At 42.3% G+C, this 17,547-nt stretch overlaps 1 protein-coding gene across 2 annotated transcripts in view; it reads right to left on the reverse strand.

Moving 5' to 3' along the window:
* Positions 1–5,823, reverse strand: part of LOC115363490 (sodium channel protein type 4 subunit alpha B-like) — a 47,179-nt gene extending 41,356 nt beyond the window's left edge. For both annotated transcript variants that reach the window (XM_030057742.1, XM_030057741.1), the window contains exon 1: positions 5,676–5,823. In XM_030057742.1, the coding sequence (XP_029913602.1) occupies positions 5,676–5,782 (107 nt within the window). In that variant the 5' untranslated portion in view covers positions 5,783–5,823. The remainder of the gene's footprint in view (positions 1–5,675) is intronic.
* Between the last annotated feature and the right edge of the window lie 11,724 nt (positions 5,824–17,547).

Here is a 17,547-nt window from a genome sequence, read left to right on the forward strand (position 1 = left end):
CTTCCACTCACCAAGATGGAACTTTTCAAAAGTTCCAAGTTGTGGAAAGCAGCAGCCGATGCTGTTTCTGCACTTTACCGGAACGTTCTTCTCCTTTCACACAACAAACCCTCAGTAACCTGCAGATCTCCACCCCAAGACTGATCGGCCATGTTGTCCTCTCTCCTGCATGAACTCTGGCCTGAGCGAGGTGACGCCTGGAGGTCAGAGGTTGGAGGTCGTAGGTCAGATGTCAGACTGTTTTGTTCTGTCTGTTGGTTGTGCAGAGAACTGAAGAACTTCTGGAAGGCAGCTGACGCTGCAGCTGTTTGGCTGGTATCTGTAATGTGATGGCTGAGGTTAGGAGCAGTGACGCACTGAAGGTCCGGCTCCTCCATCACCAAACACATCAGAGCCACATGAAGAAAAACTCACACCTCTGACAAAACGCTGCTCAGCCTGTTGCACTGAAGTCCCAAAGCTTTTTCTGCATGAATAAACCAGCTGCTGCAGATGAAATCGTTCCAGTGTTTATAAGTTAAAACTTACAACCTCAAACTTCCAAAGTGCTCTGCAAAACAGACGCTGACATGGTGGGAAGACGGCCTGGAGGAACAAAGCCAGCACCAAATCCTCCGTGACAGATCACATCCTGTTCATCTGGAACTCACACTTTGGTTTTTCCCTGAGCCAAGATAAAAAAACAAAAAAAAAAAGAAAGAAAAGAAAAAAACAACCCTTATCCTCTTAGCTTCATGATACAGACAGAGACGCTGCTCTCCGTCCTTCTTGTCACATGTGTTTGGCTCTAAGATGTTCTGTGACTGGATCTCTGCAGAACACACGGAAACTTCCTTTTAGCTCCTCTGTTGAAAATAACTCCTAAAGCCCTTAATGGCTCAAGTGCATCACAGCATCACCACATCACAGCATCACAGCATCATCACATCACAGCATCACAGCATCATCACATCACAGCATCACAGCATCACCACATCACAGCACCGCAGCAGCAGCCTGGCACCATAACGCTCACACACACTCCATCGCAGCAGGATGCTGAGCGGCTTTTCTTACAAATGTTTTTGTTTTCTTCTTCTGTGCTTTTGTTGAAAGGAAAACTTTCCCCCCGTTTGTTCTGACAGTGTCCCTGCGTTCCAAATCGCATACTTATACTTTTTACTTTTAGTATGTACTGCAGCTGCCCTTAAAAAGTATGTAGTTTAGTATGTATTGGGACATACTAATTATTTTTTTCCCTACTAAATAGTATGGTAGTATGGGTATTGGAACGCAGGGTGTGTTTTATTCTGAATACACAGACGTCTCTGATTGGATCAGCTGAGGGGTTTGCTGTTTGCTGATTGGTCACCTGGAGGATTTAAACACCAGCTGGTGCCGCCCTCTCTCTTTCTCTCTTCCTCTCTGTTGAGAGTTTTGTGATTTACACCAGAGGGAGCAACCCAGTCAGTGTGTGGTGTTTTCCTGCCCAGGTGACATTTGGTAATTTGGTAAACAGAGATGACTCTGTAACTGGAGACCTGTAAATACTTTGTTTGTTTGGACTTTGTTCATTTTCAAGCAGCAGTTCTAGTCAGAGAGAAAGGCCCCTTTTCTTTCATATGTGTTTTGAGCCTTGTCTTTATTCCATATTGTTTTTTTAACAGGGAAGTTTAGTTTGGTGTTTTGTGCCGTGCTCACCTCTGAAGCCAGAAACATAAAAGAGCAGCTGCTTATAAAAATCTGATGTGTTGTAAGGCTGTTGTTTCCATTTCTGGAAGTGAGGGGAGAGGCGGCTGAACATTTTGTGTCCTGGTTTCCCCCAGACCAGGGACATAACAGTGTGTGTGTGTGTGTGTGGTTACTACAAACCTTGATTGCAGCTGCAGACAGAATAAACAAAAACGACAAGTGATTTTTATTTCTCTCAGAGTGTAGTCGCTGCTTTGTGTTGCTTATTGAAATGATGGTGTGTGTGTGTGTGTGTCGTGTCTAGAGAGTCTAAAGAGTTTGGCAAGAATTGTTTGCTTTTGCAAGAGATGTAGTTTTGCCAAACAAAAAAAAATAGCCTCTAGTTTTTTTTTTAAGTGGTGACACAATCAGGGAAAAAACTGTGAGAGAGCTGCACATTGTTTTGTCTGCGTTTAAATAATTTATTCCACTTTTTCAAAATAAATAAACGACTGAAAAAGCACCTCTACTTCCAAATCCTCATTAGGTAAGCATATGCAAACATTTATGAACATGCAAATGAGCAGCAGACAGAAGGCTCTGTCCGAGAGCTCAGGCTGGAGATTGGGCAATAGAGAAGCACACGAGAGCTCAGTGTGTGTGTGTGTGTGTGTGTGTCTAGTGTATAGAGTCTAAAGATTTTTGCAAGAATTATTTGCATTTGCAAGAGATGTAAAAAAAAAAAAAAAAAGTTTCTAGTTTAAAAATAAGTGGTGACACAATCAGGGAGTCAATTTTTTCAAGAAATATTTTTCATTTGATTGTTTTATCTTCTGTAGAGCCTCAGGGTGAGAGATGTGCCTTACAAATAAAATACATTAATATTATTATTATATTGTTGTATGCAGGGTCCTGCGCTGCTCAAAGCTGCCAGCAGGGGTCAGCAGCACCGCCCTCGCTCTAAAGTCGCAGGACGAAGCCGCCGTCCAAACACCAAAAACAGCTTCAGGGTCCACTCACATTGGCAAGTTTGAGTCCGTATCGTGCTAAAGCCAAAATCCCCCCCTCCCCAGTCCCCGGCTGGCCTGCACTCACATTACCTAAAGCCCAAACGCGCCCAAGCACGATTGCCCCCGGTGTGCACGTCATCACGTTGAAATACGACAACAACAGGCATGGCCCGACATCATTATAAATCAGTATAGTTCAAATACATTCATCATGTCTTCCTTTTAACTAAAAAACGTTTTTGGTCCTTTTAATCAGACATGGGATGTTTATTTACCTTGACAGTTTCGGAGGTAACTTCCTCCTTCTTCAGAAAGGTCCACCTGACAGCCGGAGCGGCACCTGGCAGATCCGGCAGACCGGGTGACCGGGTGGCCGCACACCGCGCGGTGCCGCGGTCAGTGCCGGCCGGTGCCGACGCGGTTGCAGCAGCACAACGGACAGTGACACAGACAACATGGTTGATTATTGACTGCGCAACGCGGCCATTCGCCGGTAATCGCGCTGCGCACATTAAACAGTTTTGCAGAGGCAGGAGGAAAGTTGCATGATTTTCGTCCGCGCAGTGCGTGCGTGACCGTGCATGTGCTCGTGTATGCGCCCGTACCGCGCTGAAGCACACCCCCTCCAACCGTGCAGAGCGGGGGAAGTTACTGTATTCAAGCACGATACGGAGCGATCACACAAAGAATCCGGATTTTAGGGGCAATCGTGCTTGGGCGCGGATCAAACTTGCCAGTGTGAGTGGCCTCTCAGTCAAGGTGTGTGAGCTGACTCCCCTGAGTTCAGAGGAGGCCAGGTCGACCAGCGAGCACTGCGCTCAGTGCTGCCTCCGGTGGCCGGTGGTGGCGTCGCGCCAATGCAGGAAAAACATTTTGACCCACTTGATTGGTTGCAGCTGCACAGCGAAGGATCCAGATGCTCCTTTTGAAACGTGAACCTCCAGGCGGGGAGGACTGGGACAGAAACTCAGGCCAGGCCTTATCTGCTGGGACCGGCCCGGTGTGTGTGTGTGTGTGTGTGTGTGTGTGAGTGTGTGAGTATGTGTGTGCAATGACAGTGAATACAAGTAATATGAGTTTAATGGGCAATCCTGCAGAGATTCTAAGACCATAGCATTATTTTAATTTTTTATTTGGTCATTTTTAACCCTGCACTGTATTTTTCAATAATTAAAGCTGATTATTTTCATCCTTTTTGCTAAACTTTATTAAATAAACATATTTGGTGTGCACAGCAACAATTTATAATTTAAAATATGGTTATTTGAGTAACTGATTTTAAAGTGTATTTAATCAGTGGATAACAGGGAAATCAGCGGTCGTGAGAGTATCTAAAACACATGTCATTAGCATTAGTATGAGTGCTCTATTCTGTAACACCCACCCGCCCAATAATCATGTTAGCAAGCTGCACTGAATAATACCACACAAATAAAACTATTAGGGTACTACAGGGTAAAGACACGAGCAGTATTTGCATCGCTACGATGGCTTGAACATTTGTCGTCCATGTTGGTTGTTGTGATTCCGAGTGAGCGTCTCGCACAGCCACACACACGTCATAACGTTTCACTCTGACGTCATGACGTGGCTTTGACTTGGCTCTGCTTGGCTCTCGGCTGATGGAAAAGCAAACCGGTTCTTTGTTGGAACCAGTTAAGCACCGAACCAGCACCAGGTTCTTTTTGGTGGAAAAGGGACAACTGTCACCTGTAATATTCCTGTAATATTCCTGTAATATTCCTGTAATATTCCTGTAATATTCCTGTAGTAACTCAGTTGCTGTTGTTTTGGGTAAAAGGGACTGTCAGGCCTATCAATGAAAAATAACAACGTTAATAAAACTCCAATAAAGTCCAGCTTTACGTCCCTCCAGTGCATTCCCCTCCGCCTGTGCAGCTGACTGCCTCTCTCTCTCTCTCTCTCTCTCTCTCTCTCGCTCTCTCTCTCTCTCACACACACACACACACACACACACACACACACACACTGCAACATGACATGTAAATCAGGTTGTGTTGTTTCTCTCTGGGAAAAGTTGAAAGCAGAAAAGTGAGTGGGTTTTAGTTTGGGTCATGTGGCGACACGTTTCAGCTCTCTTTCTGCTCTGGGAGCATTTTCTGGGTTTATTGTGTTGATTAGCAGTCAGCCTCACTATGTTTCTTTTGTTTTTTTCATAGTCCGTGATTTTCATAGCTTCCTATTGGACGCTGTGCTATCAATCTGGCACCGAGCTGCGCTGTGATTGGCTGGGAGCGACATACCCGCTGCCCAAAGGCCGACGCCCAGAAGAGTCTTGAGCTCAGCAAAACAGGAAAAGCCAGGCAGAGGGCAGGGTCTCTGCACACACACACACACACACACACACACACACACACACTGCTAGTGGCTCACAAGTCATGATGGAGAAGATTATTTTTTGTATTCACTGTTTTTTTAGTAGTAGTAGTAGTAGTAGTTTTATTTGGTCATTTGAGAGTGAGTTAATACACTACAATTTTTTTTCACTTTCTTAGAAAGAACAGACCAAAGAGGTGTAGGCTGAAGCCTAAGCTTATTGTGCCTACCCTTTAGACCCTTAAATATCTTCTTACTAGAAAATACAACAACACAATCTGCGTTTTTTCTGCGTTTAAATAGGCTAATTTACACAAATAATAAATTAATAAATAAATAAACTAAATAAACTACTGAAAACAGCTCGAAAGCGCCGCTACTTTCTCGCATGCAAGAATTTATGAATATGCAAATAAGCAGCGGACACAAGGCTCTGTTCCCGCGCTCAGGCCGGAGATTGGGCAATAGAGAGGCGCATGTGTGTGCACGGAGAGTTTAGTTTGTGTGTGTGTGTGTGTGTGTGTGTGTGTGTGTGTGTGTGTGTGTGTGTGTGTGCGTGTGTGGGTGTGTGTGTGCGCGCTCTCAACAGTTACGCCGCCACACCCCACCCAGCGGAGATGTGAGAGACGCCGATCAACCGGATCAAACCGTGAAACCACAACCGAGAATCAGACTCACAGCTGCGGGGCGTCGAGCCTCAGCCGGCCGCTGCTCCCCCGGACGGGCCCGCTCCTCCCGCTGCAGCAGCCTCCGGTGCCCCGCGTGGGTTCCCGACTCTCCTCCATCTCTCTCTCTCTCTCTCTCTCTCTCTCTCTCTCTCTCTCTCTCTCTCTCTCTCTCTCTCTCTCTCTCTCTCTCTCTCCCTCTGTCTCTCTTTCTAATCTAATCTAATCTCTGTGCCTGTGCCGCTCCTGTCTGTCTCTCGGTCTGTCTCTCGGTCTGTCTCTTTGTCTCCGTGTCTCTGGTTCTGCTGCAGATGTGACTGAGTCCTGTTTCATATCAAACAGCCACTCCCACTGCCTCTTCCTCCCCAGCTTCTTTCTCTTTTTTTTCTTTCTTTTTCTTTTCTTTTCTTATTTTGACACAGTCAGGCTCTGCACACACAGACAGTTGGGTCTGTGTTGGTGTGAAGAGACAGACAGACAGCACAGTCTACCCTGGCCTGCAAAATGTAATGATCATGATCATAATAACAGTACTACTCCTATGACGACTACTACTACTAATAATAATGATGATAATCGTAACATTAATAATACATTTTATTAGTGTTTCATGCCTGACATGCCACTCAAGCCGCTTTACAGAAAACAGAGAATAAGCGCAGTCAAACACAATAAAATAAAATAAAATAAAAAAAACAAACAAACAAAACAGGGCAAACAATAACAGTGATATAATACAAATTGTTGCACTGTGAATAAATAAAAGAATAAATAATGTAGTAAAGTGTGTGGTGTTATGGTACATAAAGTGATTTGTTGACAGTTTACAACAGAGAGCCCTGTGTGTTATGGACCGATAGGAACCCGGTTGGGATACCCGCGGGGCATTATGAGATATGTTGTCCTAAACATGAAGTTGCCTGAGTAGGTCACATCTCTCAGGCTCATGTGCTTCAGTTACATGCAAACATGACAAAGTGAACGCAAGGTTAAATGTGTGTGTTTTCAGGCGCTTTAACAACAAATCAATAAAATAAAATGATAAGGCATCAGTGGGAGTGGCCTCTCTAATGTGTGTGTGTGTGTGTGTGGGCGGGGGTGGAGGTTCTGTTCTCTACTGTAATGTGTCCAGTGTTCAGATAATTAGTTCAAATAAATAATAAATGTATTGATCCAGGCATCTCCCGTAATAAAAAAAATGGGAGTATTAAAATAATCAATACCAATCTGATGATTTGTTTTTAATGCTCTACAGCGCCGTGTGCAGCCAGATGCTGCGTCATGAGCGAGAGTTTGTTTTCCTTGTGGATCTGTGAGCTTTTCATTTGTTTGCACATCATGACAGAGGACGATGCAGAGTTTAAAGGTTTTACGGCGGACTTGAGCATCACACAATAACACCCAGTGTGTGAGAGAGAATCCACTCTAATCAGATTAAATACCATCTCATGTCTTGTCTTAAACAGAAAAATACAATTAAAATAAAATAACAGAGGAACAGCAAAGCATCTGGCTTGGCTTCCAGTTTATTTAGAACCTTCGATGGCAGTTTGTGGAAAACAAAACTGTTCTCCCACCGGGCGAGAGCTCACCGGCAGGAGCGTCGGCCCCGTCCCGCGGCACGCCAAGCAGCAGCCACGGCAGCAGCCACGGTATCTGCTGTTCAGACTTGAACATGGACTCGGTTTCTGAAAACAAAGACTGGTCTGGCCTCGGACGCCCAACACACACACCCCTCCCCCATTCCCCTCCCCCACTCCCCTCCCTCACTCCCCTCCCCACCCCCTCACCCTCCTGATGTGGACTCTTAATCTGTTTTCTTCAGAATCTGAGGTTTAAGTTCTGTTGTTCACCAGAAACTAAAACTGCACTGACAGAGCAGATATAAAGCACAATGACCAGCAGTGGACAGTGTGTGTGTGTGTGTGTGTGTGTGTGTGTGTGTGTGTGTGTGTGTGTGTGTGTGTGTGTGTGAGGGGGTACTGGGGGGGTGTGCAGGGTCAATGTTCTCTCAAAGTTTCCAGGAAATGAGGCGACTCACTGGAGAAAACAAAAGTACGGGGAACAGAAGGACTGTTGTCTGTCAAATTGGCTGAGAGAAAGTCACAAATGTGTGTGTGTGTGTGTGTGTGTGTGTGTGTGTGTGTGTGTGTGTGTGTGTGCACTGTAAAAAACAACTTGTAAGATTTATTTAAAAAAAATTCTCGCAAGTATTTGCACTCACTCCAAGTAAGTAAATTTTACTGCTCCAATATCAAGTATATCCTACTCACCAGAATTAAGTAACATTTACATGCAACTAAAGATTACATGTAGGAAAATATTAAGTAACACTTACTAAACTTAATTATAAAGTTTCTTACTGTAATGTAGTAAGATTTAGTTATTGTAAGCAGGTTACACCCATTAATAATTAAGTAAATCTTAAAAACATGAAATGATTACCATGAAAGAAATAAGTAATTGTATTAACTTTTTCTATTTGACTTTACTTAATTACACTGAAGTCTTAACCCAATACATCTAAGCACTTGTTACTAAATTTGTTGAAATAAATGTTACGATAAATATTCACTTTTTCAATGCAATGGTTTATTCAAAATGTTATGTATCAATCCCTGGCATACATCAATATGGCATGTAGATAGAAATGAAAATACATAAATTAAAAAACATACCTTCTGTCCAGTATAAAAAAAAATATTCACCATTAAAATTGCAAACCATTTAAAATGTAGAATCTATTTAAAACACAAATCACTCAAATTGTGCGATCGTATTTTGAGACTTGGGTAGATAACTTTTAAACCATCCATTTTTTGTCCTAAAACATTAACAGTGAAAATTAAAACCAACCAGTGGCTCACAGTTCAAAGACATTTCAAGTAACAATGTGTACCTTTTCACAGTAGATGGGAGACGTGTGTGTGGGTGTATGACGGGTGTCTGTGTTGTTTGTGTGAAAAGTGAGGTGTGTCAACAGTCAATGATATTGTGTGCATGAATATTGTGTGCTACCAATATGCAAGTGTGTGTGCAAGAGCATTGCCTGTGTGGGATGTTTGTGTGCCATCATTGTGAAACAGTGCAACTGCAACATTTGAACAGTCGCTCTGGATTCTGAACTCGTGCACTACTAAAACCATGATAATGCATGTCTTTAAACAATGCATTTTTTAAAAGAACATCAAGACAAACAGGTGTCAAAAAGAGAAAGAATAAATGAACACATGAGGGGCTGAGTCACTGTGTGTATGTCTGTGTTAGAGGGAGGGAAGGGGTGATCCCATAAGGCTGGATCAAGTGTGACAGTTCCTGAGACCCAGGACCGGGAGTCAGGTTCTGCCACTTGGTCTCATGGGTTCACACTAACCCTGAACCTTCTGTGGTTTAAATTGTTCACATAGTATTTTTCTACATTCCTTGTTTACAGTGTTTACATTGCTCTTTGGTACTGTTATCTGAGGGGTGAGAGTACATAAGTTTTACTTCCTCTCACTCCTTTTTGGATATGTTTAGATTCTTTTGTTTTGTTTTGTTCTTGATTTTTTTGTTTTGTTTTGTTTTTCTTTTTTGCTATTTGAATCTGTTATTCATTTTGTATGTCTTTTTTTTGGCAGTTTTTTTTCTATGATTTACAGTTTTTTTTTATTGCTTGAACTCATTTTACAAATGCTTTGCTCACTGTGCCAAAACTCTAAACACAACGCAAATAAGACACAATACCTGGAAATAAACCATTCACATTTATGGCAAACTGAAACTCAGTCATCAAAACTTAAAAATCCTTTGTCAAAATGCAACTCTGATAACAAAAGGATACACATTTCTATAATATGAACACACTTTCACAGCAGCAAGCAACACAATAACATACTTAACACAAAACACTGCAGTTTTTACTGCTTTTCATTTATTGCTTCAAAAAGAATTCTGCAAAGCTCAAAACAGAAATTAAACATCTTTTCACAGTAACAGCTGTTTCCAAAATAACCAAAAAATAAAAATAAATAAGAAAGGTGTCAACTCTGTCAACTGTATACAGTATACAGTATATTGTACTTTACAGTACAGTTTTTTCAATCACTTTTTCCAGTATAATGAAACTGGGATCCACTTTGTCGTCATCTTCACCTCCAAACCACAGCACAAGTTTTCTTTTGCAAATGTGTTCATACCTTTTCATTGGATTCACACATTTTTCACACTCTTTTGCACCTGCATCTCTATGAAATCACTAGTGCACCTGCATCACTGCCCTTTCCACCAATCACCAGTCAGTATGCACCTACAAAAAAAGGGCCTATAAATTGTATTCTGTATTTTTTTCAACTCCTTTGAGTTTTTCTGTGTAATACTGTATGTGAATTACAGTATTTCAGTTTTTCCATCAACACAGTAAAATTTCACTTCAAAGCCTTTCTGAGTTTGGATGCAGTTCTTTACTGTAAGTTCACATTTGAATGTGTAGCTCACAGGAGAACCTTGTTCAAACTGATAGCTGTATTTTGTATTCTGCTGTCAGCTGGGTTACAGTGCAGTAGAGCTGACTGAAGGAATCTACTCATTTGGGCAGAAGTTGAGTTGTTTGAGGGGAATATTGACTTTTGCTACTTGCTTTACAATATGTGACGATGTAATTCGTCAAAAAAATATGACTACTGTACACGCAGGAAAAAGTAAGGTTGAACCTGCTCAGACTGAAAAGGCTGTGTTGCATTCTGGTGTTGAGTATGAAGTGAGTGAGTGAGTGGATTAGTTGTATTGGGCGGTGACAAAATGTGCTTTTGCTGCATGTTTGAAATGTTTTGTCATGGTAAGAGCCTTTTGACAAACATAAATAAACATACATGCATAGTATGTAAAGCAAAAATAAAACAATATAACAAAATCAAACTACATACAGCTACAAAATATCATCCACATCGCATATGATGTCTTCCTGTGTCTCTTTACCTCACTGCCTCCACGCAAAGTACTCAACATGGCTGACCTGGGGTCTGTTTGTAGAGCTTAGGCCCTGACTGATTGGTGTTCAGTTTTCTAAGTAAGTGCTTTCATGTGTGTGTCTCGGGTTATCTAATTACCCGATGTGTTTTGTATTTTGAACATAAGTGTTTTCCCAATTGTAACCACATGCTTTCATTTTTGAGCGAGGTGTCTTCTGTATGAAATAGTGTCTAGTGTTCAGGAGGAAGTGTGTTGCAGAATTGCAAACACAGTTTAAAGCAGCACTTGTGTCTAAGGTATGGCCACGCTGTGTTTAAGGTTTAGTTCCAATGACTTCAAGTTTTGTCACATTGGTTTAAGAGTATGTTCTTAGTGTGTAAGCAATCGAAAAAAACTGTAAATTGCAGAATTGTGTTTTATGGACATATTCGAAATAAACATGACTAAACTAAAACTAAACTAATATACTGTTAATTGTGTAAATTGTGCTTCGTATCTTGCTATCCACTTTGCTGCTGTGATGCGTGAAATTTCCCCACCGTGGGACTAATAAAGGAATATCTTATCTTATCTTATCTTGATAATGTGTGTTCTGTATGTGTAAATATTTGCCATGTTGCTTTATGTGTGTGTCTGGGGTGACTGTGTGTGTTTTGTCTGTCTGAAACAAGAGGGGCAATAGTCCAACGGTCATTTGAAGTTGCTGGGGCAATAGTCCAATGTGTGCCAACAGTGTGTGTGTGTGTGTGCAAGAGCATGAGTGTTGCGTGTGGAGCGTTTGTGTGCTATTACTGTGAAACTGAACATTTGCAACATTCAACAGTCACTCTGGGTTCTGAACTACTGCACTATTAAAAGCATAATGCATTCTATAATGCATGTTTTCCAAACAACGCATTTACTTTAGGAACATCAGCCAACAGGTGTCAAAAAAGACAGGAAAGAATGAACAGATGAGGGGCTGGGTCAGTCTGTATGAGGGTGTGTGTGTGTGTGTGTGTGTGTGTGTGTGTGTGTGTTCTGGCTGAATGACTGGCTGTTGGCAGAGGAATAAAATGGAGCATCATTAGTGCTAATCTGAGGAAAACAAGGCCACGGCGCCACAGATGTGAAGCTCCACTCTTTATTTGCTTCGTGTTGTGAACGGCTCAATAAAAGGTCAATTAAATGTCAATGAAAGGTTTTATATTATGTGGAAATGTTTACCTCTGCCCACTCATCCTGTCTTGTCATGTCATGTCATGTCATGTCTCCCTCCCTCTCTCTCTCTCTCTCTCTCTCTCTCTCCCTGTGTGTGTGTGTGTGTGTGTGTGTGTGTGTGTGTGTGTGAGTGTGTGTGTGTTGTACTGGTGTTTTACTGGAAGTTTCTTGTTATCTGGAAAGGCTTACCTCTACCCACTCATCCTGTTTGACGTCTTCTGGGGACACACACCAAACACAAGAGCCTGTGATGGGGGCGGCTGGTCCAGAACGGGGCGCAGCTGCTTTTTGGAGTCAGCGGTTCAGGTTCGGTGTAAGGAATATCTGATACCTCACACACACCCCTTCCCCAGTTTTGGCAGTGCGGCGGCTGCCAGGTGAGTTTTGGAGAGAAAAGGCTCCGCCCTCGTCCGTGACTTACCTGCCACAACCCTGCAGAACCACACGCCTCAACACGTTAAAGTTCCAAGTTCAGGTGAAGCCATGTGGCGCCCCCTGCTGGCTGGGACCGGGTGAGTCCAGCCTCATGGACTCACCTGGTCCCCTTAGTGTTTACCTGCTGCAGCAGATCAGGACAGATGAGGTTCTGTGTGGAACCCAGAACCCTGCAGCTCCGACGCCGGCACAACGCTCCTGACCGCTGGCTGGCAGGAAGTCACTATTAGAGGAACCAATCAGAAGGAGCTGCTCCCCCTCAGGCTCAGCACACCTGGATCAGGTTCTGCTGAGAATCCAGTCAAGTCAAGCTTTATTTATAGAGCACATTCAAAAACAACTAAGGCTGACCAAAGTGCTTCACAGAGTACAGAATTAGCAGAATATGCTAAAATAAGATATACTTAGAACAGAATAATTTCAAGTTAAAATAAAATCAAGATAAAAAAGATAACAGGTAAAAGAAAAGATGAAAAGATAAAAGAGAAGATAAAAAGATAAAACATGGAGAAACAAAAATCATGTTGGGATAAAACACAGAGGCCCTGTCAGGGATGGTTTTTGCTATGGGCAATGTGGGCAACGGCCCAGGGAGCAATCTACTTGAGGGCGCACAAGCGCCCTCCCAAAAATAAATAAATAAATAAATAAAAAATCACCAGTTTTCTAGACTACCATACTGACTCGCATAAAAGACGACCCTGATTTTAAGACGACCCCTCTTTTTCAAGAGACTTTTTTGGAAAAATACTTTTTATATGGACAAAATCTTGTTTGAATAAAAAAGCCACCGGCCTGCATCAGGCGGCCACCTGGTCAGGTGTGCCGGGTCTGACAGGTGAGCGGCCGATGCCGCGGCCGACTGGCACCGCGGTAGGAGTAGTAACATGGAAGGGCGTAAGCCAGTAATTTTGCGTAGGGCAGCAACATAGGTAGAACCGCCACTGGGCCCGGTTTCGCAGACAAGGCTCACATCAAGCCAGGAGCAGGCCTAAGTCAGACTAGTAAAGCTAGGTCATTTAAGTGGCTTGCATGAGTGTGGCTTACATTTGTCTTAGTTAGTCCCAGACGGTGGAGTCCTGAGGGCTATTCCATGAAAGCAGCTAAAGAAAGCTGCGCTTACGTGATATAGCCTGGCTTGAATTAGCGTCAACTTTCACTAAAGCCTCAACCCGTTCCACTAACGCGACTCAGCCGCGTCAAGTCAACGCTAATTCTAGCCACGTTTGAACAAGCCTCAAGTGCGCGTGTTCACGGGGCACATAAGCAGCCCAGAACAGTCGATTGTCGAAACAAAGATACAACATCTCAAAAGGAGGGGAAAAGGAGAGCCTCGACATTTTCAGCGGCGGAGCAGACACTGCTGATGGAACTGAAGAATATAGGGAAATCATCACAAACAGGGCCGGCTTTTGGCATAGGCGGTATAGGCAATTGCCTAGGGCGCCATCTGCTGGAGGGGCGCCGCTAGTGGCCAGAGGGGCGCCGGAAGCAGAATTGTTGACCGGCGCGACACCTTCGGGATATGGAAATCAAAAAACTGGAGAAGGAAGTAGGCTAAGTAGCCTATAAATTTAAACACAACAGAAAGCCATGGTTTGGACTGTATTTAATGCTTTCATTCTTTGTCTTCACAGCTTGAACAAAATGATGATTATTGAGTTTGTTTTGTTGTTGTTTTTTTTAATGGTTAATAGGCTAAATGATTTCAAAACTTAGGAATTTATATTATATATGAAATTATAGGTAGGCTACATGTAAAAATCCAAATATAAAGGGATCATTCAAAAAGTGGGATGACCATGAATCCAATTGGGATTAACTGAAATATGTGTTCTTACGTCCCTCACCTATGTCAACTAACCTATTGGCTTCGGGCAGAATAGAGGCGGATCATCGCAAATTGCGGGTGGGAAATAAAATAAGACGTCTTTTTTTTTATTTAACCTCATGTTCTTTTCAACCCTTTTATGTTCAACGCTTGTTGCATTTGATGTATGACTTGTGCTATATGAATAAAATTTGATTGAGTAATTGATTGTTTATTCGGTTAATTTCGGAGACTGACAGTGATAACACATGATTTTCATTACGTTTATTTTTATTAAGTAAACACGTACATTCATGCTTGGTCACATTGTGGGAAATAGGCTAAGTCTGAATTTATATTTCCGAACACGGACATGGTGCTACATAATTAAATTTGAACTTAATTAAATTGAATATGTGATGCCGGGGCAACAATATAGACGTGACAGAGCCGTCATTTGGGGGTCTGTTTGCGTCTGTCGGACATTCTCTGACAGCAGCTGAGCTAAGCTTGGCTGTAAGCCGCCACGGAGCAGGCTAGTTCTGCTGACTAAGTTGCCATGGTTATTGAGCTGCAACTCATATAAACCACTTTGATGGAACGGAACTCCCACTTAAATTAGCGAGGCTCATCGAAATAAGCCAGGCTATCCCGTTAGCCAGCTTGATGGAATAGGCCCCAGGAGTAAGCTCAAATGAAAACACCTCATCAGCCTAAGTGGGAGCACAGCCTGTTAGCCTAATGGTGCTCATGAAAACCTGGAATGGACCTGAGGACAGCTTTGCTGGAGGGAATTTTGACACCAAATGATGGCTGAAGCTAAAAGAACACGCTCAAAGAACTATACTGAGTATGAAAAAACTCTACTTAAACAAATTGTGTGAAATCATGCTTTTACTGAAAGTAAAGGCCATACTGCTGCTATTGAACATAAGAAGAGGCTTGGGCTGCCATTTGCAGTGAATTCAATGCAAATGAAAATGTAACCACAAGAACAGTACAGCAACTGCAGGTGAGACATGTCTGTTATGATCTGTATATCACAGATGTCATATAGTTTTGTGACATTGTTTATATTGAATGATATCTGCCTTCATAGACTCTGTGGAAGAACATCAAATTAGATTTGGAAAAAAGGAATGCAGAGGCCAGAAGAGAGAGATTTACTACGGGTGGTGGACCCCCACCAAGTAAAGACAAGACCGATGAATTGGCTGACTTGTTGACTGGAGTAATAGAGGACCAGCAACCTCTGGATGGTATACCAGATGTTGACCATTTGGACAGTGGACATGAAGAACTGAGCGCACAATGAAGAGTCGTGGAAAATCCTTGAATCATGTGTTGCTCCTTTCCAACGGGCAACAATGTTTGAAAACTCTAAATTGGGAGTGCACACAGCCTGAACATTGATGGAAAATCAGTTCTTACGGTTCCTGTACTCCTCAGCATCAGGAGTTGATGGACACTTGATTTCAACATGACATCCATCTATACAGCCAGTCACTCCTGGGAAGTTTCCATATTCGTAGAATCACACTTTATAGTTGGCTTGCTCAGCAGCATCAGGGAACATAATGTACAGATTTCTCAGTTCACAGATTGCACCGCAGACATTGTGAAGTATTCTGCACACTGTTGCTTCACTGACACCACACAAATCACCAGTTTCACGATGAAACGTTCCAGATGCCAAGAGTCTCAAAGTGATCAGAACTTGGAGAGAACTGGGTCCAGGCCTTCCTCTTTGAGACATGGAGGAAAGTCTGGGCTCAAGCAAAGTAATTATCTCCAGCACATCTTCTTTGTAAATACAAAAGCGGTCTCGGAAAGTTATTTCATCAAACTGATTCAATGGATCACTCCGATCCATGAGAATTTGTCTGGCTGGCCTCTGTAGTGAATACTGGTCTTCATTTAGATAACCCAAATACTCCATGCTCCCAAACCATCTGTGCTCCCTTTCACAAAAAGTACTAAGCCCAAGTTAAACCTGCCCCTTTGCAGGATTAATACAAACTTCAGTTTAGTCCTAGAGTAGCTCTAATCCACCCTCTTGCAACTGGCTTTGTTTAATCCAGAACAGACTAAATCTATGACTATTTTAAGATAAGTCTGTGCAAGTGACTTAAAGTTAAGACAGCTCAAACAGCATTTTAGTCTGGGACTAAGCTTAAGCCTTGTCTGCGAAACCAGGCCAAAGTGACCTAAGTGAACGTGTGTGTGTGTGTGTGTGTGTGTAACTCATAAACTGAATTAAACTGAATGAATCCAGTCGAGCTGCCTCTCGTCCACCTCAGCTCTGTTTTCCCTTCAGAAATAAAAGAGAAAGACCAGCAGAGAAAACAGTGGGCGCTGATGATTAATCAAGGACTTTGCCCCCAGCCACCCCCTAACAGCGCCACCTGTCTGCAGCACAGCAACAAGCAGACTGCACGGCATCAGGCCCAGACACTGAAGCCGACTCGATTACAACTTAAAACAGGAGATGCAAGGCGAGGCACGTTTTATTTGTACGGCAGAAGCGCTGCGATTCAGTGTGCTTTACACTAAACATAAAAGCAACACACGGCAATAAAACTACATTTAAATACAATTAAAACGATTAAAAAGTAACAAAAAGCAAAAACAGAATAAGATCAATAAAACAGGGCAGTAAAAGTTCATAGTGTTCAGAGTTTGTTCCAGCAGGAGAACTGAACGCCGCCTCTTCATGTATGTTCTGAGGATCAGAAACGTCTTTTAACACGTAAATGACCGACACAGCATCATCATGTGCCCTCATACTGACATCCCATAATAAACAAACAACAAAAACCATGGAGAAATAATTTCATTCTTCACTGATTGAGCTCTCGTCCAAGGAATAACAATAAACACATAAAGATGAAAGAGATGAAAAGACAAACTCTCTGTTTTCCTGGACATTTTGACATTTTGACATTTTATTCTCTTCTGCTTGATGTCATTGCCCTCAGTTATTTTGGACTCCAAATAAAGACATTTATGAAGACATATAAAGAAAAGAAAAATCACATTTATTAATGTGAGATATTTTTGTAAAAAAAAAAAAAAAGGTCCATAGCCTAATAATTATTTTGATTTTTTTTAGCCATTTTTTTTAGCCTGAGCTATTAAACAGTTGCCATAAAATTCAAATTCTTCAAAACTAAAGTATTTATTGAAACTTCTGACAAAATTTAAAGAAAAACTTATATGAGTTTTTTTTTTTTTTTTTTTTTTTTTTGTAGTGTTTGATACATCTGGAAATTTATTGTGCACAACATGCTTTTTTAAACAAACACACAACATTTTTAACCCCTTAAACTCTGAGCTTCCTCTAACATTTTCCTCAAGTGATTTCATACATGGGATATTTTTTTCCCCAGTGTTGGACAACACGGTCATACATGTTAGGGTTGGGGTTATAATCCCATGTCCTGTGTGAGCTGAAGCTGCGGGGCGGCGACGCTCTGCAGGCCACGAGGCT

The sequence above is a fragment of the Myripristis murdjan genome, chromosome 8 (assembly GCF_902150065.1).
Source record: "Myripristis murdjan chromosome 8, fMyrMur1.1, whole genome shotgun sequence".
Classification (NCBI taxonomy): Eukaryota; Metazoa; Chordata; class Actinopteri; order Holocentriformes; family Holocentridae; genus Myripristis; species Myripristis murdjan.